Source organism: Balaenoptera musculus, chromosome 7 (assembly GCF_009873245.2).
Source record: "Balaenoptera musculus isolate JJ_BM4_2016_0621 chromosome 7, mBalMus1.pri.v3, whole genome shotgun sequence".
In the NCBI taxonomy this organism is placed as follows: domain Eukaryota; kingdom Metazoa; phylum Chordata; class Mammalia; order Artiodactyla; family Balaenopteridae; genus Balaenoptera; species Balaenoptera musculus.
In genome coordinates, this window is record NC_045791.1 from 42,209,373 (window position 1) to 42,227,406 (window position 18,034).

General features: G+C 35.2%; 1 protein-coding gene across 3 annotated transcripts in view; it reads right to left on the minus strand.

Annotated features, from left to right (window-relative positions):
- Positions 1-18,034, minus strand: part of LOC118898295 (CD302 antigen) — a 132,141-nt gene that overhangs the window by 64,459 nt on the left and 49,648 nt on the right. For all 3 annotated transcript variants that reach the window (XM_036858507.1, XM_036858505.1, XM_036858504.1), the window contains exons 17-25: positions 16,867-16,902; positions 16,302-16,477; positions 15,563-15,630; positions 15,202-15,281; positions 14,471-14,610; positions 12,288-12,393; positions 11,896-12,056; positions 6,141-6,270; positions 3,063-3,289 (exon numbers count right to left, since the gene is read on the minus strand). In XM_036858507.1, coding sequence (XP_036714402.1) covers positions 3,063-3,289; positions 6,141-6,270; positions 11,896-12,056; positions 12,288-12,393; positions 14,471-14,610; positions 15,202-15,281; positions 15,563-15,630; positions 16,302-16,477; positions 16,867-16,902 — 1,124 coding nt within the window. The remainder of the gene's footprint in view (positions 1-3,062; positions 3,290-6,140; positions 6,271-11,895; positions 12,057-12,287; positions 12,394-14,470; positions 14,611-15,201; positions 15,282-15,562; positions 15,631-16,301; positions 16,478-16,866; positions 16,903-18,034) is intronic.

Sequence of the window (18,034 nt, forward strand, 5' to 3'; positions counted from 1 at the left end):
GCGCTAGAAGTCTGTAAACATCTATCTTTACATCCTGACAAGGGCCTGACCACCCACCTGTCTTGAGAGAGGCTTTACAAGGTAGGTACAGATGTGCAGGGGATGGATTGTGAAGTACAGGCCTGCCTGAGTTTTCCTGTGGTGCTGCCAGAGCACCAGCCCTTCCACACTGATCCACTGAGCTATGCTTTCCTGAGGCCTGGGGCAATTTTGCACCACTGGTTTATTTGGAATATTGGGCAAAAGACCACACACAGTCTCACAGTCTCCTTAGTGAACCAAAAATAGCAAATGTGGTGAAACCTCAACACTGCCAACTGTTTCATTCAGAATTGTTCTCTACCAGTGTTCCAGTTGTAAACTTATGGCCAGTTAATCTCTAAACCAAGCGGCCTCAAATGTGGCCCTTTGCCCCTGTGATGTTGCCTGTACGGAGTATTACCCTGGATTCCTTCCCCCTCGTTGCACTCCCAACTAACCCAGGTCCCTGGGCCTTTGGAACTTCTGTTCCTTGTAGATAAGTCATCCCACTCACACCATCTCTTTACTGAACACTAAATCTCTTTATTAAGACTTTAAGTATCTCTTCACTAAATTCTAGACCTTGACTGATCTTAATTAAAACCTGTCTTTTCTAATAGATTAAGTTCCTTTCAGCATCCACAAGGGAAGGCTGCTTGTTTTTTTTAGTCTCAGATATCACAGAGCCATGAGAATGAGGTAGTGGGTATTTTTATTTCCTTCAGTCATTTCCTTTGAGGTTTATGCCCTTCTTCTCTGACATTCACTGAGGTCTTGGCAAACTCCCAGAGTCCTTGCTTCTCTCTGACATTCACTGAGGTCTTGGCCCCCTTGCTCCTCCCTGATATTTACTAAGGAGGTGCCCCAAGCCTTGCTCTGTCCTCCTGGTCTTACCACTGACTTAGGGACGTCTATGTTCATGTGGATGACTCACCCCGTTCCCAAGCCTTCTTGACTTCCTCTTCTTCTATGGACTTTCACTTCTATGTACTCAAGTGACCTGCTCTCACAGCCACACTCCAGACCTTCTATAACCCAGAACTGCTGCACTGCAGACATTGTAAACATGCCTCAGTCCAGACCAACATCATTTCCTGCATGAATGTCTACAAGAAATTCTAACCGGTCTTCTATCTCTGGACTGCTCACTTCCTTCCCCAGCTTCTGCCCAGCATAGTTTTTCTCAAGTCAAAATCTGATATTGTTACTACCATGTTTAAAATCTTTCAAAACCTTCCCATTGCTTTCAATGTAAAGTCTTATTTATTTATACTCTGCCATGTTCCAAAGATTTCAGGCAGCTTATGAAGATACATAAGAAAGAGTTATGTAAAATTTAATATGTTAAAGAGCAAAAGGGAAAAGAAAAACACAGGTGACGACTGAAAATAGGATAAGAAAGAAGACCGAAATCATCAAGTGGGGAAAAAAAGTTACAAAACTGTATGATCTGAAGTGTCTTAAAAATAAATACATGTACATAGAAAAATAACTTGAAGGATATCTACCAAATATTTAAACCACATTTATCACTAGATACTGGGATTATAGGTGATTCCAATTTTATTCTTTTAATTTATTCTAACTTTATGATTTTTCTACAGCGACAATATTGCTTTTGTTTAAAAAGGTTTAAGGTGGTTAAAACTAGGAAATGTAATAACTTAATTACCACCTGCACAAGAGACACAGTGATGGGTTTCACATAATGCCAAACACAAAAGAAAAAGGAAGTAAAGCAATGTTATGAAGGAATTGATACTGTGAGGTCTAGGGAAGCAGTTCAAGCTGATAATCTGGCTGGACCTGAGGGTACATTTTAAAATCCAGAATTTTGAAGAAGCTAGTCTTCAAGCAATTTCTAAATACTGCTTCTTAAATTGAGCTTCTGACAAATGCTGGTGGTAATAAGTCCAAAGTTTGTCAAAGATAATGTTTACTTCTGCGTCTTAAGTTTTAAGTTTTTCATCCATTCTCCAGTTGAACTTGGGGTTTGCGCAAGGACTTAAATTGTCTTCAATCACATTTTCTCCATGCAGCCCTAAAACCATCTTGGTATACTGAGGGTTATCCTACCATCTACATAACTCAGGTTTGCTTCATAATGCAATGGACACTTCTTTCCTACTCTCCCAATTACCTTCTCTCCGAGAGTGGATTAGGAATACTGGTTTAGGTGACACTTATCTAACTAGGGCTTTACGAGTCACACACTGCACAGATGCAGGAAGCAAAATTCACATCACAATCTTTATAAATAAATGGCACCCCCATCAGTGCACAATGTACGCAGCCTTTTATACCAGCCCTATATCTTACTTTTCAATACATCTCCGTGGGCAGAGCATCAACTTATTACATACAAGGCTCAGAAAAGAGGCAAAAATGGCCTACAATGCTGAGAGGAATGCTACAGCTTTATTAAAAAAAAAAAGATTCCCTATTAATTATAGCCAAAAGCTTTAGTAGCATAAATATTCCTGTTTGTGCTACATGTATGTAGCTGAGTGCTGGGAATTAATAGGAGATCAGCATTCTTTGCTGGGCTATGAAATGAATGAGAAGTACCCAAGATCAGGACTTGAGATGTGGCAAAATGCTATTCTAATCCCTTTGTAGAGTGGCTTCATTTCACTCTGCTGATTCGGAAAGGGATAAAAAGCCCTTTAATAACGTTCATGGGCTTCCGCTCACCCAACCCCATCTGAATTTTTAATTCTTCCCTCCCTCTCTTCTTTTCATTGGCTGAGGAGACATGGCAGCTCCTGATTCCAGCTCCGTCTTCGATTGGAATAAATAAAAAGAAGTGCTCAGCTCCATATGTCCATTAGACATTTTTCTTAAGCTAAACGATAAAGCACCTGATCTTTCAACAGTGGAAAGATGACTGCTGCTAAAAATTACGTACCTCATGAAATTCATTCACTGGAGTAAGATTTTATGATCTCTGGTTTCTTTTAGTCTTATATGAGAGATGCTGTGTGCAATAAAAAATGTCACATTCCGTCACCCAATCCTGGCAGTGGGGACTGAAAACTTACGTCATGACTGGAGAGTCCAATCCATAAAGAAGAGTTATGAAGGACTGCCTGCACAGTCAGGAAGGCCTGCTGGTAAGGGTCTGTGATGCTCACCAGGTGCATGTTTTCTTTCTGACACTCCTTTAGAGCATCAGTCCAAGTCAGAGTCTTCAGGATTATTTTGTACAGATTATTTTGATACTTCATAGTTTCTGAAGTATTCTGCAAGGTCTGTCTGCTTTCAATTTCTGTGTGTAAAAGAAAAATAAAGCCACAAAAACCACCTACTTGGCAAGTCATGGGACATTTTTTCAAATTTCTCCCTGTAATAGTGTACTTTAGATATTACTTATCTATTCGTTTATTTTAGACTTTGGGTGGGAGAACTAGGTATGTTTTGCTGTATACCTTAGGTAAATTTGTCAACCACAAATTTGTTTTCTACAATTAGAACAAAATTCTGATTTAGTTGATCTGATTTAGGAAGGAGAAAAGCTATAAATAAAAGTAGACTGCAATAGGAGAAAAGCTATAAATAAAAGCAGACTACTTCTAATGGCAATAAGATTACTATTTCAGATTGGTGTCAAATTCTTCCTTTGTTTGAACTGCTTCAACAAGAGGTGTTGGGTGTCCCCTTACAAGTTTTCATCTGGGAGAACCCACGAAAAAATGTATACAACCAACCCTAAGAGGATATATTTGAATTATTGATTTACAGTACTTCTCTGAAAAAGGCAGTTAGTAAAAAGTATGAGACAAATGAGCAAAGATTAATTCAGCAAGAAGTTCTTCAGAAGCACATGGAGTACTCAGAAAACTGTAAGACACTGATGAAAGAAATCGAAGATGAGACAAACAGATGGAGAGATATACCATGTTCTTGGATTAGAAGAATCAATATTGTGAAAATGACTGCACTACCCAAAGCAATCTACAGATTCAATGCAATCCCTATAAAATTACCAATGGCATTTTTTACAGAACTAGAACAAAATATCTTAAAATCTGTATGGAGACGCAAAAGACCCCGAATAGCCAAAGCAGTCTTGAGGGAATAAAACGAAGCTGGAGGAATCAGACTCCCTGACTTCACAGTATACTACAAAGCTACAGTCATCAAGACAATATGGTACTGGCACAAAAACAAAAATATAGATCAATGGAACAGGATAGAAAGCCCAGAGATAAACCCATGCACCTATGGTCAACTAATCTATGACAAAGGAGGCAAGGATACACAATGGAGAAAAGACAGTCTCTTCAATAAATGGTGCTGGGAAAACTGGACAGCTACATGTAAAAGAATGAAATTAGAACACTCCCTAACACCATACACAAAAATAAACTCAAAATGGATTAGAGACCTAAATGTAAGACCTGACACTATAAAACTCTTAGAGGAAAACATAGGAAGAACACTCTTTGACATAAATCACAGCAAGATCTTTTTTGACCCACCTCTTAGAGCAATGGAAATAAAAATAAAAATAAACAAATGGGACGTAAAGAAACTTAAAAGCTTTTGCACAGCAAAGTAAACTATAAACAAGATGAAAAGACAACCCTCAGAATGGGAGAAAATATTTGCAAACGAATCAATGGACGAAGGATTAATCTCCAAAATATATAAACAGCTCAGCAGCTCAATATTGAAAAAACAAACAACCCAATCAAAAAACGGGTGGAAGACCTAACTAGACATTTCTCCAAAGAAAACATATAGATGGCCAAGGGGCACATGAAAAGCTGCTCAACATCACTAATTATCAGAGAAATGCAAGTCAAAACTACAATGAGGTATCATCTCACACTGGTCAGAATGGTCATCATCAGAAAATCTACAAACAACAAATGCTGGAGAGGGTGTGGAGAAAAGGGAACCCTCTTGCATTGTTGGTGGGAATGTAAATTGATACAGCCACTGTGGAGAACAGTATGGAGGTTCCTTAAAAAACTAAAAATAGAATTACTATATGACCCAGCAATCCCACTACTGGGCATATACCCTGAGAAAACCCTAATTCAAAAAGAGGCATGTACCACAATGTTTATTGTGGCACTCTTTACAATAGCCAGGTCATGGAAGCAACCTAAATGCCCATCGACAGACAAATGGATAAAGAAGATGTGGTACATATATACAATGGAATATTACTCAGCCATAAAAAGGAATGAAATTGGGTCATTTGTAGAGATGTGGATGGACCTAAAGACTGTCATACAGAGTGATGTAAGTCAGAAAAAGAAAAACAAATATCGTATATTAACGCATACATGTGGAATCTAGAAAAATGGTACAGATGAACCGGTTTGCAAGGCAGAAACAGAGACACAGATGTAGAGAACAAACGTATGAATTGGGAGATTGGGATTGACATATATACACTAATATGTATAAAATAGATAACTAATAAGAACCTGCTGTATAAAAATAAAATAAAATAAAATTCCCCAAAACAAAAAAAACCAGAAGCACATGGATTAGCTACTTGAAGTTCTCATTACATGACAAAGGTTTTTTTTTTTAATCGTTTGTTTAAAAACTTACTGTGACCAATGAAAATGATTTAATACCTTTAAAAAATATCTTTTTCAAAATATAGATGATTCCTACTTTTAAGTACACATTTTACTTTTATTTGGATTATAGGAGGGCATAGACAGTGATCCATTTATGCTTCACATCCTATTTTTTTTTTGAGTGCTAAATTTAACCGTGATTGTTTATACCGAACTCAGTTAAAAACATTTTTTTTCTCCTCCTTTCCTCATGACAGTAAAATCTGAAAAATTCCAGAGTAGAAAGGAGAACAAAATGCAACCATAATTTACTGTCATTAGACAACACTGATTAACAAATTCCATTGGATATTTAATTTTGATATTTAATTATGGCAATGATCTTGAAAAAAAATCACATTCTATTTGAGCTAATTTGCCTCACTGAGCCAGTATGCATTTAGTCATGCTAAAATTTTAAGGAAGCTGTATGATTACAAATTAATATTAATTAATTTATAAGATTTTTTTTGTGAAAAAGTACTATACATATCTAACAGCATAAAGTACCATAGTTATCTAAATAATAATCTATACCTGAATATTTCTGACAGAGAGACAGAGTATGGTGTTCATTGCAGGAAGTAAAATTCCACGTCCCAGTAAAAGGTGACTTTTGGAAGTTGAGCATTAGAGCACAGTGGTAGGACAGCTCTTCATAAAAAATCTAAACAGAAAGGCAAATATGTACAAGCAATCATGAAACTAACAGTCTGAAGATCCCAGCAAGGGAACTTTATATTCCAAATTGGATTTTTCTTCCTGTAAAAAAATCCATTAAGGAGCTGACCATGAAATCACTAAGAAAATCCTGATAAACTTTCAAAACATGGGAAAGGGCAATTAACTTTAGAAATTATAGAACAAAATAGTGGCAATATTGATGAATACATCTTCAAAATAGATAAAGAAAAACTGTTAGAAGACAAATACACAATTATAATAATATTTAACACTCTGCTCTCCTTCTTGACATTGCAAGTAAGCAAAAAAGTAATGACTGTTAATTCAACTTATTAGATGTTTATAAACTTTTTATAATGACAGATGGTGTACCACACAATAGAGAACTCACTTTAAAGCTTTGATCCTATACTTGTCACTATAAAACATCCATAAATAAAAGTATCTACCTAGATTTCATTCTCTGACCACAAATCAATAACATTAGACATGGAAATTTATTCAAAGTATATTGTCCCTATACTTTTCTGTATGTTTGAAACATATCATCTCAGAAAGATAAGAAAAGTAAGCTTATCCCAGGAGCTACAAAATTTTTTTAAAAACTACATACTCACATGCTATTCAATAAACATTAAAACAAAAATGAAAAAATTATAGGAAAGACTAATATGACAAATATTACAAGAGATATGAGTAAAACTTTATGTGAAGGCAAACATGTATTATTCAATGCATTCTGATTTTTAAAGGAAAGATGAACTAAGAATTCAGTATGAGATTAGAAAATCAGCAAAAATATAACTCCAAGAAAAACAGGATAGAAAAATGTAGTAGTATTTGTATCTCAAGCAATAGGAGTAGGTGGTGGAGAAAGGGGAGGAAAAAACTAGTAACATACACTAGTTTTTGTAAAAATCTAAATAAGAAAAAGTAAAAACGATTAAAATAAGACATGGCGATTTTAAAAGATAATAGCAGACAGGACTTTATTCTAATACATTTGAATATCTACATGAAATAGACAACTTCCTTGAAAAATACAAATTAGCATAACTGTTATAAGGAAAAGTAGAAACACTAAAATGTACCAGTAACTTTAGAGGAAATTGAAAATTAATAATAATGCTCATTTTTAAAACTATATGTCAGGTACTGTGCTTAAAAGCTTTAAATGAAATATTTTACGCAATCCTCACATTGTGTTGTAGGAACAACAGTATCAGAACTTAATTGGGTTATTTGTATGGACCTAGAGTCTGTCATACAGAGTGAAGTAAGTCAGAAAGAGAAAAACAAATACCTTATGCTAACATATATATAAGGAATCTAAAAAAAAAAAAAAAAAGGCCATGAAGAACCTAGGGGCAAGAGGGGAATAAAGACGCAGACCTACTTGAGAATGGACTTGAGGATACGGAGAGGGGGAAGGGTAAGCTGGGACAAAGTGAGAGAGTGGCATGGACATATATACACTACCACATGTAAAATAGATAGCTAGTGGGAAGCAGCCGCATAGCACAGGTAGCACAGGGAGACCAGCTCGGTGCTTTGTGACCACCTAGGGGGGAGGGATAGGGAGAGTGGGAGGGAGGGAGATGCAAGAGGGAAGAGATATGGGGACATATGTATATGTATAACTGATTCACTTTGTTATAAAGCAGAAACTAACACACCATTGTAAAGCAATTATACTTCAATAAAGATGTTAAATAAATAAATTAATTAATTAATTTAAAAAAAAAAGAACTTACAGATGAAAAAATGAGACTTAAGAAAAGTTAAGTGAACTTCCTAAGGCATATGAAATGGCTGAATGGAATTCAAACTCAATCTGACTTTAGAGTTTAGCCCTCACCTACTACACCAAATCCCTTTAGTATTAAACAATGATCTCTGAACAGGGTTCTAATATCACATGGTTTTGTATACAGTTCCTTCAAACTTTCAGGGAAAGATAATTCCCCAGACTGAGTCTTAATTTCAAAACACAAAGGCAGAAAACTACCCAGTTCATCCTATGAAGCTGACATGATCAGAAAAAAAAAAAGCATAAAAAAATTAACTCTATGAACAGAGATGAAAACATTCCCAAATAAAATTCTAACAAATAGAATTCAGTAGTAAAAATAACCCACTCTCAGCAACTAGATTTTATGATAAGGAGATAAAAATGGTTTAATATAACATCTATTAATGTATTTTACTACATATCCATAGGCCTAATGGGAAAAACTGTATGACAATTTCAATAGATGGTGAAAACAAGTTTTAGAAAATCCACTACTTATTCCAGAATAAAAATTCTAAATAAATGATATATCTTAAACAAAAAGTCCACATCAAATATAATAATGAAAGACTGCAGATATTCCCATTAAAGTCTAGATCAAGTCTAGGATGTTATTTATTACTCCTGGTATTTACCATGGTTCTGGAAGTCCTACACATGTAGTGAAGCATGAACGGTTATTTGCAAATTATGATTATCTAATTAGAAAACCCAAGAAAATCTAGTGAAAAACTCTGAGAAATAATAAGAGCTTTTAGTAAGATGGATGCCTATGAAATAAATATACAAAAATACTCAAATAATAGATTTCCTACATATCAGTAAGACAGTTTTAAAAAGCTGCCATTCTCAATGGCAAAAAGAAAGAGAACTTCTCTAAAAACTTCACTGAGGAATTTAAAAGGAAGACTTGAATCAATGGAGAGATATGTTACACCATATTCTTGAGGGAAAATTAATAAAAAGATGTCAATTCTTCCTAAAATGTTGTCAAATTCTCACCAGAAGTTTTCTATTTAATTGTTTAGATTGGAAATTAACTAAATAATTCTAGTTTGTCTTGAAGAATAGACAAAAACAGCTAAAAATATTTTTAAAAGGCATATAATAAAGGATAACTAATCCTATTATATTTTTTGAAATATGGCAACATTATAGTATTTAGACCAGTGTGGGAGCTATACAAGAATATGTCTCACACACAGATACATACACATGCACGCTTCACATATGATAAAAAAGGCATTCTATATTGATATTAACAGATGGAAGTATATGCAACAAATGATGCTAGACAATTGGCCAGGATTAGGGAAAAGGATTAAGTAACCATTGACAACATATGCCATATACCATGGACGTATCATACTGTCAGAACAAAAAAGCAAGCTATAAAACAAAATGAAGAAAATAAAGGCATACATTTAACTAACATTTACATGAGGGACTTTCTAACCTAAAAGCAATGGAGGGAAAAAAAGAAATGGAGTTGAACACATACCAAAAAAATCAAAACTTATTTCTGTAATATTTTTGGTATTAGACCTAAAGAAAAAAAAAAAACCTGTGAAAATATCTGCAATAAATGCAAGAAACACAGGGTTAGCACACTGAATATTTACATAGTCATAAAATCAATAAGAAATACATGAAGGCCTTGATAAACTGTCAAAGAATAAGAAATTCACATTGGATGAAATTCAAATTATTACTGAATTTATATGTTTTCATTAGAAATCAGAGCAATATAAATGAAAATATGATATCATTTAAACTACCAAATTAGCAAGAATTTTTAAAAGATAATTCTCCTTAGAGCATTGTAGTAGGGGCAGTGCAGTAGAGAAGCTAAGAATGCTGGCTCTGCAGACTTGGATTTAAATGCCGACTCTGCACGCAGACCCTGCATGATTTCTGGCAAGTTACATGACTCTCTCTGTTTGTCTCCACATTTCTAAGATAGGAGAGGAGTACAGACTGTTTCACATCTATTGTGCATATTAAATGAAATAATGCATGTGATGCATTAGCAGAGTGTCTGACACATATTAGCTGCTCAATAAATGTTGGAAATTATTAATACACTGGTATGAATAGAAAAGTAATCACAATATATTGCTGACAAAAATGTAAACTCATAAACCTTTCTGGAAACCAATTTGGTAACCAGAGTTTTACAACTACTTATATTTTTTGATCTGGCTATATCACTTCCTAAATCTATCTTAGGGAGGTAACCTGAAATACATAGCAAAGATTATGCACGAAGATGTTAATTGCAGCACTATTTAGGATTATGCAAAACTGGAAACAGCCAAAATACCCAGCATTGTTTAGGTAAATGATGGTATATCTATCAAGAAATATTGTGCAACCATCAAAATGCTTATCAAGCACATCTTTTAATGGCATAAGAAACTACTTATGATATAATACTAAGTGAGAAAAGTAGATACAATAGTATATATACTATGATCTTATCTATGTCAAGAAGACAATGTATAGAAAAGCCCTAGAAGAAAAATGCTGAAATATTCATTGTGATTTCCTAGATCAGGATTCAAATATGGTTTGAGACCTATTTAGTAGGTCATGAAATCAGTTCAGTGGATCTTGATTCTTATTTGTGATAATGAACTAGAATAGGATAGAACACAGAGAATAGGTTGACTAGACTAGACTAGATCAGACTAGAGTAGAATAGAAAAGAAAGAAATATAAGCTCTAAGGGTAAGTATTATTTCCTGAAACTTCTGTTGCAATTCAATATTATATTTATATCTATGTGCTGAATGGTAATTTAAATTTATTTCTTACTATGGGTCATGAGTTAAAAGTTTAAAAGCTACCAGCCTAAGTATAAGCAGGATAAGGGTTGACATTTTTCTTTATTTTGTTTACTCTTCTATAACTTCCAAATGTTCTACAATAACCAAGCATTATTTTGATATTTACTTTGTACATAATTACACGTTTCACAGTTCCCTTTGCCACCAATGTCAACCTTGAGCAAAGTTCCATTGCATCAGGAATATCAGTTGATGTCTAGGATGTACTTTTGGAATTCAACTTTAAAGTTAATCTCTTAATCTTTGCCTTTTGTGCAAAAGGTGGTTTGTATCCAGTAAATAAGGAAGACAGAAGCAGTGGGCAGCAATATCATGGTACAGGGTAACTACTGTTAATATAATGCCTTCTTCCCTTCTATAGCTTCTTTACATTTAGATCTTAGGGAAAAATGATCACTAATCACCGATTTTGTACTTTTTAACCTCAGGAGACTGAGGCTGACAGCTCCAAATTCCAAGATGATAAGTAAAGCATTTATATGAGCTTTTATTTGCAACTCACTAGTGATGGTTTTACATGGTTATGAAATAAGTGTTATGGAATCGGATACTACTATGAAAAACTAGGGCATCTACGTGAAGGCTGGGGAAGCTCTGTTGTCATTCTTCTTGAGACAGCATTATTGATATAATTAATAGATGGTATAATTCATTCATTTAAAGCATATATTCTATAGTTTTTAGTATATTCACCAAGTTGTGCAACCATCACCCCTAATCAATTTTAGAACATTTTCACCACCCCAGAAAGAAATCCCATATGCTTTAGGCCATCACCACCAATCCTTCTAGCCTCTTAGCCTCTGGCAACCAGTAATCTACTTTCTATCTTTATAGATTTGCCTATTTGGATGTTTCATATAAATCGACTCATAAAATAGGCCCTTGTTCTTAAGCCAATAATTTGTGGAAGACTCAGGTATTTCATAGAGCTACACAGTTTATTGATTAAAAAAAAACACCTTACATTTGTTGGTATTCTCAGCCTCCGACCAACCAATAATGGGTGAAAGTTACTGTATGTCAGCTCTCTGTTATCCATCCATTTGTTTATCTTTTCATAGGCAGTCCAGCGCAAACCAATCCATAAAGTAGCTTCCATATCCGGAAGCAAGGATGTAATAAAATCTGTCAGAAAGATTTTTTTTTTAAAAAAAGCATTTGACTTGTTCAAATTAAAGATATACTAAAAATGTCAATGAATATCTCTTGCTTATCTAGCTACCAGGATAATCTTTCACCTACTCTGTAAAAAGTAATTTAATAAGATTCTTTGTATGTGTTAATTCCCCACAGCCTCCCAACATGGACATGGCCTCCAGATCAGAATAAAGCATGTTTACGAAACAATTCTGCTACCTTGCTCTCTCTGGCTCAGCACTGAAGGAAGGGTTCCACCATAGGTATGACAAGCATCACTGGCTTCAGAAAATGTGAGAGACTTAGGTTTGATCCTTAAAAAACACTGTAAACAAAGAACACATATGAAGTATAAGATTCCACACACGGGAAAGCTCACATAGGAAGAAAATGCCTCATCTTTTAGAAGGCTGCTAATTTTCTGTTTGTGAGATATAGAAACTTACAAAGTAGTACCAAAAGAATGCAGATCTACACTCTTCTTTTTTTGAAAGATTTATTTATTATTTATTTTATTTCTTATTTTTGGCTGCGTCGGGTCTTCGTTGCAGCATGCAGGCTCTTCACTGTGGCATGCGGGCTTGTCTCTAGTTGTGGCCTGTGGGTTTTCTCTCTCTAGTTGTGGCGCGCAGGCTCCAGGGCGTGTGGGCTCTGTAGTTTGCGGCACGTGGGCTCTAGTTGAGGCACGCGAGCTCAGTAGTTGTGGCGCGCGGGCTCAGTTGCCCCCGTGGCATGTGGGATCTTAGTTCCCTGACAAGTGAGTGAACCCATGTCACCTGCATCGTAAGGTGGATTCTTTACCACTGGACCACCAGGGAAGTCCCAAGAATGCAACTCTACACTTAATTTAAGCAACTGAAGAGTAGTCCTTGAGCTATTTTTTAAAAAATCTCCCATTTATTGAGTGCTTCCTTGTGTTAAAACACTTTGCACAGTGTTATCTCATTTAATTCTCACAACAAATGGGAAAACTGAGGCACAAGGACATTAAGTAACTTTACCCACAAGTGAAATAGCCATAGCATGGTATGGTCAGCATTTAGACTCTGCTCCATTTGATTTCAAATACGTATTCTTCATCATTACCTTATATTAAAAAAACCACATTTTTAAAGAAATCATCCCCCTGTCTCTTGACAGGATATTCTAATGGGGTGAAGGGGATTAAGAGATACAAACTAACAGTTATAAGATAAATAAGTCACAGGGATGTAATGCATAGCAAAGGGAATATAGTCAGTAATTTTATAACTTTGTATGGTGTGTAATCTATAGAAATATCAGATCACTATGTTGTACACCTGAAACTAATATAATATTTTCAGTCAACTATACTTCAATAAAAACAAACAAAAAACATAAATTTACATCAACTATGCAAATTAATCTAGTACTCTGGGGGGAAAAAAGATTGTCCAAATTTTAAAAAGTCAAAATATACCCCTAATATTTTAACTTTACTACAGATGCTTTCAGCTGTCAGACACATCTCTTCCTTTTTCTTCTTGATATTATGATCATGTTAGTGTGGAGTAGCATGTCCCAAATTGTGTTCCTGGAAACAGGCTATAAAATGGGTTGTTTTCTTTTTCAGCCTCCTTACAGACTGGAATGGCCAGAGAAATATAAAGTCATTGGGTGGCTTCTAGAAAAGACTCTAGAGAGAACACCCTGAACTTGAGCTTGGAAGCCATAAGTTAAGGATGGCAGAGCAGAAAGACAAAGGAAGCCTGGTTTTGAAGACCACAGAGCTTTCATACCAACCCCAGCCTGCTTATCTTCAAACTTCTTTTATCTGAGAGAATAAATGTTTTAGCATACTATAGTAATCTCTCTTTTTAGCAGCCAAATGCATTTCCTAAGAGATACATACACGAATATGAATTGTGCATCTCAAGGAAACAAATATAGAATGTGGCATTTCCCAAAGCTATTTAATCATAAACCCTGCTCTGGAAGGAACATCAATGATTAACATTTTGTTAGCATATGTGTATATTCCCAAAAAGTAGTTTGGGAAATGCTGGTCTAATTTGATTGGTAAATGCTGCTTGGATGTTTTCCTTAAGGGGGAAAATTTATCAGCCAGAAATTAAGCCAGTTTCCTACATGCCAAAGAGATAGTCCTGACGAGTCAATGTATTACTATTCATTGAAAGATCACCGTTGGCAGTTTAAGTGTCAGTAGCAACAGAATAGGAACACGGTACTCTGAAAGACCTGTAGGCGTGATTAACTTGAGAGTTAACTTGGTTTCCGAAAATGTAGAGAATCAGGTGAGACACTGAAATATGCAGAGTCTATCTTAGTGAAGTTACTTGGTGGGATGCCATTCTGCCACAGGCCATATAACCATCATGAAAGGAATCATCATTTGCACAACGTAGCAATTCTCTTTTTACCTTATTCTGAAAAGTAATCCAATCCCCAGAGCACTGTATTTTAGCGGCAGAATCTGGACTATATTTCTCTAATGAAGATACATTGTATTTTTCACAGACGAAGGGCAACTTGGTACTACAGTCTGCTGGTTTATTTAAGTCTGAGAAATGAAAAGCAGGATTACCGTGGTGAGAATTTTCCATTCAGCACATTTTTAAAACCATCCAGTAGTGAAGAAAGTCTCTTTAAATCAATCTTTCCCAAATGGTTAAAATATATTCCTTTTCTTCCCTAGCTATTTTTGTCTTCTATTATTATTACTCATACCAGTAAGTTGTAGCATACCAATATTGCCTATAAAAATGCACACACTTGGTACACACACAGTTACCACGGCTCCTGATGGCAGGAAATAGAGAGTTGAAGAAGGCTAATGAGGGGGAAAGGGACCTAAATTATACTTTAGAACTGCTGCCAGTTCATCTTTGTGAATTTGTCTATATCCTTATTGATTATGAAAGTGGTAAGTTTATTTCTAAGTAACTACTTTAGGATAAAGGAAGTCAAAATATTCACAGTGAAAAGCACCTTTATTTGCATTTGGAACTTGATCTATTGTCATTAGCAATAAATCAGAATATGACAAAGCTACCAAACATATAATCAAAAGGAAAGCAAGATTAAGCTAGTAATTGAACCTGAAGTTCACATATTACATAATCAACGTTAAAGGATTTGTAATTCACCTTACCGCTAAACCAAGTCTTGGCAGAGAGGTAAAAGCATTCCTCTCCAAATGTTATAGGAAAGTGATGCCATGGATATCGTGAGCTGAAAGAAAATGAGAGATGTGTCAGCTCATAATGTAGTTACATGTTCCATTCTGTTTTTTACTGAAGTAATTTTAATTCTAAATTTAATGTTAGGCCATTATTTTATACTACTTTTTCTTGATGCTCATTTGCTAAAGGATTTGGTTTCTCTAGTCTAGGTAGTTTATGGATTAATGTTCAAAACTAATTATAAACAGTACTCCATTTAGTAAAAGGGGATTTGGGACTGCTTCTTTTAAACGATAACTTTACAAAGGCACCATCAAGGATGTCACATACTGCATAAAACGATGTTCTATTAGCTGGTCAGTAGTTCTCACCCACCATTTCTCCTCATCGCCAGATATCTGAAAAAAAAAACCACAAAAACAAAACAAAACAAAAAACAACTAAACACCCATCCTTATATGTGCTGACTTTTCTAGAAGAGTTTTGATTTAAATACCCTGGCCCATCATAACCACAAACCACTATAATTTCCAGATATTCATTACTTTGGTCTCTAAATTACATAAACCAGGTCCTTTCATCAAAAAAAGTAGTTTAGAAACTCTTTTTATATTCACAGGCTGTATTTTGCATACAGAAAATATGGTCACTGTAATTATGGGCATATATTAATTGGACATATAGTATCCTGTTGCTAGTAGTTATAAATTTAAAAATATACAAATTATTTTTCCTCCAAAAAACTATTTTGCAAAGTTAGTTATTATTAGAAACAGAATCTCAAGTTAACTACAAAGTTAACTTTTAGTAAAAAATGTGACAAGGAATTAGACTAATTTATATTATCTATTGAAGCTCATCTTATCAACTGACATTAATAATTAATCTTGAATATTTTAAAACATTAAGCAATTCTTTTTAACTTTTCTAACATGAAGTGATGAACTTATATGTTGTTAGGCAAATTTTACTTGAGAGGAACATTTAACTTTTGTAGAGTTCTGAAATTTTTTTAACAGAATAAATGTAAAAATAAGAAAATATTAAAAAATATGTTCTTTTAAATTACATTTGCTATTTTGTTTTTGATGGCTCTTAGTCCTGCAAAAGATGTTAAACTAGCCAGAGAGCTGTGATTGCTAGCACAATACAGGACGGCTTCTTCATAGCTTAAACGGGGATCAGCAACAAACCAATATTCACTCCCTTCTATTACAACTGGAGGTCCATGAATTCCAGCACGCTCTAAAGAAGAAGAAAAATAGCAGAATTATGACTGCATAAACCAAACTGCACCCTCTCAGCATGGATTATTGTTCAAAACTATTTATAAATAATAATCCATTTAGATTACTGGCTCTCTTTGGCCAGGGCAGTGCTGCCTGGAAGGTTCCAAGGATTCCTGAGCCAGTGAGTGACTCTGTTACCCTCCTGTACTCACAGAGAAGGATAAATCCAGCCTCAGAGTCTCATCCCACACCAGCTAATCACCTTCCCTGCATGGAGACACTTCATCTCATTTGAAGACATGATAGAGAAGAAGCTGGCACTAGGCCTAGGCTTAAATAATTAACTAAATACGTCACTGAAAAGGTAAAAGCAGCTTTGGATAAATTTTAGTTTTCTTAACTCACCTGGATTGTACCAGTCTGGTATTTTTGGAGTACGACCTGTATAAGAAAGCAAATGGCTTAAGTTTAGTATCCAATTACAGACCACGGCATACTAATAAGTGCCTTTAGTCTAACTCAAGAGGACTTGCAGTATGGCTGAGATTTGTCCATTTCTGGCCAAATCATCTCCTTTCATGTTATGATCACTTCATAACATTGAATTTTGTGGGGCCCACACTAAAGCTGTTTTTGTAGCAACCAAAAAGGCAGATTTGTTACATATTAATACAGCATTACTAGCAGTTCTCTACCTTATATCATGGAAGTCACAAAGGAAGACTAGATGGATAAAATATAGATAATAATTAGAAAGTACAAATAAGTAAATGAATACACTGTATACATTACATAGAAGCACTAAGGAATATGCACCAAGATAATCATCACTGTAGGATGAGGTTATTCAGGAACCACGTCTCCATCTAATGCAATTTGAATACACCTAGGTTGGTAGAGTTTATTGCCTCCCAAGATATCCTTGGAAAAAAATGTTCAGTGATCCAGTACTGAAACTTTTGAGAAAATGAGAGACAAAACTGGGAAGAAAATAATAAAATTCACCCAGCGGGAAATATGGTACCGTACAAAGAATTATGGTCTTTGAAGCTGGGTGAGTCAGTGTCTAAATGCCCTCAGACTCTTTGCTGCTGTGCTACTTGGGATCAGTTGTTTAACTCCCTGAGCCCCAACTTTCTGTTCTATAAAAATGAAACTCTCCTACCTAACTCACAAAGACAGTGTGAAGATCATGTAAGATCACCCTTATGCAAGCACCCCGCACAGGGCCAGGCACAGAACAGGTCCTCTCAGGATGCTAGCTGCTTTCCTCTCTCTTTTTATGCTGGTCATAGGTCACACTGGTTTCAAGCCAAAGACATAATTTGAGGAATTTTAGAAATTACAGGGTAAAATAGCTGTTCTTAATTTTGCTATTGTATCAGGGCCAATGCACGAGAAGACCCTACTCCGAGGACTGCCTATATATCCAGTATCTGTGGTTTATCTCTCTAACTCAGTCCTCTGTATGTTGGATAATTTCCATTAACAGTGCTGCAAATCAGTTAAAAAAAGAGACATAGTTTCTTGTTTGTAATCTTGTCAAAGAATTCTGTTCATTTGTATGTTGGGG